Source organism: Eubalaena glacialis, chromosome 3 (genome assembly GCF_028564815.1).
Source record: "Eubalaena glacialis isolate mEubGla1 chromosome 3, mEubGla1.1.hap2.+ XY, whole genome shotgun sequence".
Classification (NCBI taxonomy): domain Eukaryota; kingdom Metazoa; phylum Chordata; class Mammalia; order Artiodactyla; family Balaenidae; genus Eubalaena; species Eubalaena glacialis.
The window spans coordinates 23760808-23769642 of record NC_083718.1 but is presented as its reverse complement, the minus strand read 5'-3'; the positions used below and the strand labels follow the sequence as shown (position 1 = coordinate 23769642).

At 44.5% G+C, this 8835-nt stretch overlaps 1 protein-coding gene across 6 annotated transcripts in view; it reads left to right on the top strand.

The window, feature by feature from the left end:
* The first annotated feature begins 4428 nt into the window (after positions 1-4428).
* The window catches only part of ENAH (ENAH actin regulator), a 153941-nt gene continuing 149534 nt past the window's right edge, over positions 4429-8835 (top strand). For 5 of the 6 annotated variants that reach the window (XM_061187345.1, XM_061187344.1, XM_061187342.1 and 2 more), the window contains exon 1: positions 4429-4742. In XM_061187345.1, the coding sequence (XP_061043328.1) occupies positions 4738-4742 (5 nt within the window). In that variant the 5' untranslated portion in view covers positions 4429-4737. The remainder of the gene's footprint in view (positions 4743-8835) is intronic. The other variant, XM_061187343.1, reaches the window with a different exon arrangement.

Sequence of the window (8835 nt, the reverse complement as noted above, 5' to 3'; positions counted from 1 at the left end):
TTCCAATACTGTTCAGGCTTTAGGAATCTCCTGCCAAGTTTAAACACTGTGGCACTAAGAAAAGAAAGAGACTCTGGGGAAGAGGAAATGAAATTAGCTTAAAAAATCCTAATTTGGAAGGGGGAAAAATGACAAATAGAAGAAAAATGCAAATGGCAGAGAGGCAAATAGTTTCCTCTAATGTCTGTCTCCTGATAATATTTTAGAACCGAGATTATATATGGACAGCTAAAGCTGAAAGATGAGTAATAAAAATATCTTGAATTCTACTGGAATATCATGTTCTACATTATTTTTTCCCATTCTTGGGAAAACGAACAAAAATTACACTAATTGCCACAAAAGAAAACTCAATACTGTTACATATAAGTAGAAAGTATACAATCACATTCACTCCAAACTATCTTCTTGTCCTCACCCATCCCTAAGTAACTCCTGAATTTTCAGGGTAGAACCCTTTTTTGGGTGATGGAGAAGACTGTGCCTACAATCCTTAGCAATGATTTCCTGACTGCTGAGCAGCATTAGTCATGCATCCTCCTCATGCCCATAAATGGAGGACAAGCCTACACTGATGCTCTCAGATGAATTTAAACAAGGCCTGTTCTGAGAGAACCCTCAGAGCCAGACTGACAACACTCCTGCAGCAAACCCATCTTCAACAGAAGCATGTTTTGTTTCATCGTACGCACACTGCTAATAGAGGCGTAGAACAACTTGAGATCGCTGTGCACACCTAGGGCTTGGAGCAGGCCTCCCATTGTGGTGTTAAGCTGGGGTGTTGCTCTGTGAGCCAAAGTTGAGGTCCACATACTCAGTGTTAAGAGGAGACTGCATTTTCTTTTTTTAGTTAATTAATTAATTAATTAATATATTTTTGGCTGTGTTGGGTCTTCGTTGCTGCACGTGGGCTTTCTCTAGTTGTGGCGAGCGGGGGCCCACTCTTGGTTGCGGTGCTCGGGCTTCTCATCGCGTTGGCTTCTCCTGTTGCAGAGCACTGGCTCTAGGGCGTGCGGGCTTCAGTAGTTGTGGCTCGCAGGCTCTAGAGCACAGGCTCAGTAGTTGTGGCGCACGGGCTTAGTTGCTCTGTGGCATGTGGGATCTTCCTGGACCAGGGCTTGAACCCGTGTCCCCTGAACTGGCAGGCGGATTCTTAACCACTATGCCACCAGGGAAGTCCCTAGACTGTATTTCTTTTGATGAAGAGTTTCCTCTTCGATTAGAGCAGTCATTCATTCATTCATTCATTTATCCATTCATTCACTTCCAAACATCCGGGTGCCTACCTGAGTGCCAGGTATTGGGCTTCAGGCTGGGTAGCCCTTGTGAGAGAAAAATTCAAGTGATTTTCACCATTCAGCCAAGCCAACACAATCTCGGCTAATTTTAGAGCAGGGTTTATGAGAAGAGAATCCGCTTTAATTCTTACTGTCTAACCCACTTACTTATGCCATACGAAGGCAGTCTGATGTGGTGGAAGGAGCAATGGACCCATAATTATAAATCCTGGGTTTAAGTTCCAGTTCCAACAAAAAGAGACTGTGTGACTGTGGGCAATTTACTTAACCTCTCTGGGCCTCACTTTCCTTTTTTGAAAAATGAGTGGGTTGGACTTAAGATTCCTTCCATCTCTAAAATTCTTTTATTCTATACGGTAACACATTCCACAAAGTTTCCTTTGTGACCAGAATTAGTCGGTGATTTCTTAGCTTAAGTTTCCCTTTGCCCTCTTTCATTGTTAAACCAAATATGAACAAGAAGCAATAACATTTTGTCACAGCCAACAAATTGCCCTTCCACTGAATGATCTTTGGAGGTCAGGTCACCCATTGCAATATCTAAATCCAAAGGCAATGGTATGACCAACTTGTGAGCTGGCGGGCTGCCATCCAAAAGGATGGAAATGGTTGTAGGCGGCCAAAATTCTTGGCTGGTACATTTTTAATAAACATAGAAAATAAGAACAGCATTTTCCACTTGGATTGCTTAATTTGGTGCCCATACCATCAGAACATTTGCTGTAAGGATAAAGATGATGTGATATATCACTTATTTAGTGCAGGATGAATTAACTTTCACAAATGAGAAGTAGGTTATGGAGTCATCTGTAAAGCATTTTTATCCTTGCCTCTTGTCTCTGGCAAGAGGAGATAGTTTGAGTCACTACAGCAACATCTCCACCCCTTTTGGCCCTTTGTAAGAGTTTTCCCTAAAACATAAGCTCTGCTGGATTTACTGTATTGCTATGAATGAACTAAGGCAAATTGGTGTGAATTCTTTGTGGTCAAATATGTCTTATTAATACTTTTCCAAGATGGTTCGATAAGTCTTATTATAACTTTTCCAAGAAAAAAGCCTCCACAGCAAATGTTCTTTGGCTAATTTGGAGAATATTTGAGGTGCATGTGTTTTAATTACATAAATGACAGTGAGTATTTATGATAAGGCAATGAACCTCATAGTTAGTAGCTATGGTTTTTAATTGTGCCTATTGCACAAACTCATCCAGTTCTTGGGTTCTCTATTTCCCTGTCTCTACTTGTAATATGGCAACAAGGACATTTGACTGGCAAGGCTGTTTTCCCTCCAGCGCTTGGAGATCCTTGAATAAAATGCTCTTCTGTGATGGTAAGCTGTAATCAGACATGTGGGTGGAAATTAGTGTTCAAGTACACCATGTTTAAGCGGAGGCACTGTACCTTTTGACTACTTGAGGCCACCCTGGTCCTGTGCCATAGGTCCAGGTCACTGAGTATATAAGGCTGTTGGTTTGAGGCTGCAGGTTCCAAAAAGAAAATAACTTGGTATTGAGTCTGAAATGGGGAAGCTTTTTATAGTTAAAACTGGGCCACACAGTTCTATTATAGACAAGTCAGGCATTCACCAAGTATGACTGTAACTTGTTCACTTTTCTTTTGGAAGTGTAAATGATCTCAACTATCAAAACTATAATTTGAATTGTGCCTCCATCTTTAAATAAAACACCAAAACTTTTGAATAGATTCCTGGAGTCATGGCAGGTCTTCCATTTTGGATTAGATCCATCCTAGTCATCTTAAAAAATACACACTCCTTCTCGGGACTACAAGAGGCCTGCAATTTGTCCAGTTTAAATTTTCATTTGATTTTTGGATTTGCTTTTCGATACCTAAAAACTCCCACAACTATAAATCCTGGCTTTCTGGATGGACTCCCCCCCCCAACCCCATGCCATTGACTTAAAATGTTTTCTTCGCCAGCATTTTACGTTTACCTTTTCAAGGTGATTTCAAGACCAAACGAATTACGAAAAATTTAAAACTATCATTATTTGACATCACTCCCCGGCCCCCCGCCTCCCTCTGCCCCCCTCCCGCGGCCGGAATTCCCTTTTTGCTAATGACGATAGAAAGCGGTTTCACCGGCTGCGTTTCTCTTCTTCCATTCCCGCTGCTGCATACGATGCCGCGCGCGTCTCCCGGCGACTGCGTTTCCCCGCGAGTTGGCTGCGTTCTTTCGGGGATGAAGTCATCCCTATACTTGGTGTGTGCATATCAGCTCGTTAAATCGGTACAGCACACTGGGATTCCTCGGGAAGAAAAGGAGCGAAGCGAACAATGATGACCATATTTTACATTTATACGCCACCCCCTCCCCCCACCCCGGAGGAATCGCCGGGAGCGGCGCGCGGCGGGGGCGAGCCGTGGGGCTGGCCGGGATGCCCATCGACTGGCAGGTCCCGGTCCTGAGATAGCAACAGGACGAGCTGAAGACAAGCCCCGCACGAGGGCACCCGGACGGGCAGATCCGGAGTCCTCCGGCCCGGCCCTGTGCCCAGTCACGCATCCCGGTTGCCGCCTCCTGGCTTCCCAAGCCGGTGGCCGCAGGTCCCGCGCCGGGAGGTCCCGGCGCCCCAGTCTCCGCACTCCGGCGCGGGGGAGGCCCGGGAGCTCCCCCAGTCTCAGGGGAGCGGTAGGCGACCGGGGGGGGGAACGACGGCCAAGGATAACCCCGGGGGAGGAACCCTAGCCGGCTGCGGGCGGGGTGGGGGAAGCAGCCCCGATCCCAGGGGGCTGGGGAGGCGGGGTGGGAAAGCAACAAAGAGCCTTTGCTAACCCGTCGTCGCCGAGCCCGCTCCCGCCCCTCCGCGCTCTCCGCAGTACCGCGGGGGGTCCGGCGGCGGCAGGGGGGCGGCCGGCCCCCCGCCTCCCCTCCCCCCTCACCGCCCCCTCGCCCCCGGGGGAAGGGGGGGAGGAGGGCGGCGCCTGCGTGTTCCTCCGCCGCGCGCCCCGCCTCCTCCCGGGCTTCTCGAGGCGAGCCTGACTCTCCTCCCGCGGCTGCCGCAGCTGCCGGTTGCACACGGCCTCGGCGGCGGGCGCGGCGAGCGCGGGCTTGTGGAGCGGCGGTCGGGCGCGCGGCCCCGGCGGGCACCCCTCCGAGGGCGGCCGAGGAAGCTCCCGGGGGAGGAGGAGGAGGAGGAGGAGGAGGTGGGGGGCTGTGGCGGCCGCGGGACCCGCTCGGCGCCTCGGCCTCTCCGCCCCCTCCCCAGCTTTTCTTTCGCCCTCTTCTCTCCCACTCCGGGCCGGCGCCTCGGCTTTGTGCGAGGAGATGGTGTAGCCCCGCGGCCGCCCGAAGGAGGAGCTGGACACTTGTCTCCCGGCCCCGAGCTGCGTCCCCGCCCCTGGAGGAGAGACCCCCCTCGGCTCGGCGCCTCCCGCGTCTCCCGGCTGCTGGGGAAGCCTCGGCGCGGCCGACACCATGAGGTGAGGGGCGCGCGGGGCGGGGGCCGGCGGGCCATTGTGCCGCGGGAGCCGCGACCCCGCTCTCCCCGGACCCCGCCTTCCCTCTCCCGGCCCGGCGCGTCTCCCCGGTCTCTGGTCTCTTTCTCCCCCCTCCCGCTTTGTCCCTTCTCATTTCTCTTTCTTTCTTGTAATCCTCCCCAACCCTCTTATGGGGGGGGGTCCTCTTTTCGACGTTGTCCCGTTTTTCCTCAAATGCTCCTCTTTCGCCCAGGATTTCCCTTCCTAAATTTAATTTGCTCCTGGCTCCCTCCCCCCACCAGCCTTTGCAAGCCAGACCTGGGAGATGGGGAGGGGTTCGAGAATCGAAGCGTGCATGTTGCTGGGAAACAGGTATTTTTCCGTCTGTAGGTAAAAATTTCGTGCACTTTTATAACAAAACTCTCGTGTTTAATTAAAAAAGGGAGAAAAGTTTGAAAGATCTGAAATTTCTGCGGGGAATAAAGTGCTCTGGTAGCGATAGGTGAAAGCTCTGAAAGGTGAAATTTCACGATGGTGGGGGAAGGGAAGTAATTTATTAGGTTTATATTTGGGGGGACACAGTGAAAGACTGGGGATAAGTAAGTTGTTTGGGGTGTGTAAACGGGGGCGGGAGAGGGATTTGTTTGGAAAACCGTTTCCTCTCCTTCCTCTGTAGCAGCCTGTGTTGCATTGCAGCAGCTGCTTTTTCCTTTTCCTCTGTAATCAATAAAACAGAAGCTAAATTATTTTTTCAGCCCCAAAGAATTGAAAGTACGGTCGTAAAATATTTTTTTAATTGATACGATGAAACATATGGTGTGATATTTTTCGTTTTTGTTTCTCCAATTGTGTAAGAGAATAAACCATGATGTGGTGTGTCATTCATTGGAGATTTTTTTCAGCCTTTCCTAAGCCTGTTTTGTGTCCCTAACCTTCTCTTTTCGGATTGGTGCAAGACTTCGTGAGAAATGGGACTTGGTAGACTGAAGGCTGATCCATTCTGCGTTATCATCCTTACGGCCTTCCTTTTAGGTTAAACAGTTGTGGATAAAGTAAATTACTCCATTTCTGTCTTCTGGAAGAGATAGTCTTACAGTTCATTTGGATTTGAATCTCCTTTGTGTTAAAAGATTAATGGCTAACCGTTGCCAAGACCTTTATAATGTAATACAATGAGATTTGAATGATATAATCTACACATTCCTGCGCTTTGGCAAGAAAATGTCATGTCATTGGAATTCTTTCTCAATTTAAGTAGTTTTCATTTTAAACTTTTTTTTTTTTCTGTCAAGGTTGAACACTACCACTTTGTTTATATATATATATATTTTGTGGTATAAGCTGTGTTGAGTTTTCACTTCAGCTTACTGTGAATTTGAATTGTTTTTCTTTAATTCCAAGTTATAGACCTTTATTTGAAGGCTTTAAAAATTTTTAATGCTGTGTTTCTAAGTGACCCTTTTCCTTAGTGATTTCACATGCAAGTTATTTTCAAATATAATGGATCAGTTCAAAATGTAATTATGGCATACAAACCAAAAAACATAATCTTCATAAAATGTGGCTTGAAAAATGCGAGTCATGCATTTGAGCGTGGTTTTTTTATCAAGTTAGTGATGTCCTTGAAGACTCAGGAACTATAATAAAACATCCGTAATGTTAACATCTTGTAATACAACATATTGTTGATTTCTGCTTTAAAGATTTAATGCTTATAGGGGTCTTGCAGACAAGAATTTATCAAATTTTTCCAAACTTTGGGTAAAATTTTCTCAACATTGAGAAATGTAAAACAATGAAAGTGGGATATTTTAAAATAAAATGATCGTAAAGTTGTCATACTCAGAGGTTGTGAGCCAAAAAAAAAAAAAAAAAAAGTTAAAAGTATTCAGTGAAGTTTGATCACTATCATGTATAGCTGTGAGTCTGTCAACAGTAAATTATGTCTTCACTTAAAAGTTCCTTTTCTTATAAAAAGTAACTTGTAATTTTTAAGCTGTTTTCCTGCTCTATTGCTTATTAAATGTAGAGAGGGACGAATCACACTGATTCTTTCCAGTAGCATAAATATAGAACATGGTACACAGGTCAGAAAAGTTTGTTCAGGTAGTCTACAGTAATTCTTTGTAGACTAATTGTGAATAATTTAAGAGCAGAAAAGAGGATCAGCTTTTCACTTTGGAAGGCATTGGATTATTTGGTAGGTGGTTTGTACAACTCATATGTACACATTTCCTTAGATACCTGTAAAAGCAGGATGGTGTGGTATGAAAGTAAAAGGTTCTTGTGCTGGCTGCAAAAAGCTCTGGGATATTTTGGTGCTTAAGAAAGGGCTCTTCAGGTTATATTCATATTTGACTTAGTCCAAATGATGCTTTCAAGTATGGTAGGACATAAATGTTATACTATTAAGTCGAATCTCTCTTATTTATATTAAGGAGTAGTTCTGATGTTTTAAAGGCCATCCGGAAATAGGAGTGCATGAGTAGGAATTTCCATTTAAGTTGGTCAGAATTCTGAAGAGAGGATATGCTAAATATGTTGGCGGTTTAGGCATTGGTGTAAGATCTTTCAAATGACTGTAATTTCAGGAATAGCACGCTCATTGTGGTATAATGTAATAATTCCTATATAGAAGGAAACAGAATAATACTTTACATTCCTGAAACAATCTTAATGGCATTCTATACTTGTAAAAAGCTGTATATAGAATTACTTGTTAATGTTTTGCTTACAGATAAGAATTTAAAAAATGAGAAAGTGTATTTCTCACATAAGACAGTGAAAGGGTTGAGACCCAAAAAACTGGTACTTTTGTTAGTAACATCCAACTTTTTGGTTCTGTTCTTATTGTTCATTTATGTACTGTTTCAAAAGTATAAGATTTATGATTGAGGTAGGTGTATATACGTAATATTAATATAGTGTATGCCTTTTAAATGATTACATTTTTACTTAGTTGGTTAGTTACTCAAGATCTTATTTTGATAGAAAGAAGAGCTTGTCTGATCTAAAATAGTTGCATGTAGCCTAGTGGCTAAGAAGAGCTCAGAAGATTTTGGATTGACATTCTTAGGTCCATATTAAATAGTCCAGGCTTCCACTCACTCTTCTGTGACTTTCTCATGGAAAAAGGTGTTGTGGAGTTGTGAGGATTCATCCAAGCCACTTATTAGCTGGATGACCTTGAGCTGATCACATTATTTCACTGATCTGTATTTTAAAATATGTAAAAATAGGGATAATTCTTTACTGGGTATTAAGGATCAAATGATAATGGAAGAGAGTGTGTATTGCCTACTTATAAGCATTATACAATTATATTACTTTTCTTGTTTTAGGGCTTAGTTCTGTTTTAGACTAGTTATATAAATCTTTTGGGTAGTTAGCTTCACCTCATCCAGTCCAAGTGTGGCAAGGTTTTTTTTTTTAAAAATAAATTTATTTATTTATTTATTTTTGGCTGCGTTGCGTCTTTGTTGCCACGCGGGCTTTCTGTAGCTGCGGTGCGGTGCGTGTGCTTCTCATTGCAGTGCCTTCTCTTGTTGTGGAGCATGGGCTCTAGGCGCCCGAGCTCAGTAGTTGTGGCTCGCCGGCTCTAGAGTGCAGGCTCAGTAGTCGTGGTGTACGGGCTTAGTTGCTCCGCGGCATGTGGGATCTTTCCGGACCAGGGCTCGAACCTGTGTCCCCTGCGTTGGCAGGCGGATTCTTAACTGCTGTGCCACCAAGGAAGTCCCACAAGCAAGTTATATTTTGCTTATCTACTCCCAATTGGTAGTGGCTGCCATGTTGATAAGGACATAGCTGCATTTCTGGGTTTGGTGAGAAAGTGCCATGATTAGTAATGTTTAATAGGGATGAGGGTCCCAGAGAGTGGCAGTAGAGTGTTTCCTGGAATGCTCATTATTTAACCATCTGTGATCTAGTCCACCCTTCTTATTTTGTAGGTGAGGAAACTGATCTTTAAGTTTCCTTCCTGTGTGTATATTTAGTCTTTGAAGTAGTTATTGTGATTTTGTTACCTTCATTTAAATTTAATATACATTTTACAGTGTGGCACAATCAAAGCTCAGAAGGTCCAGGGTTTATATGCTGA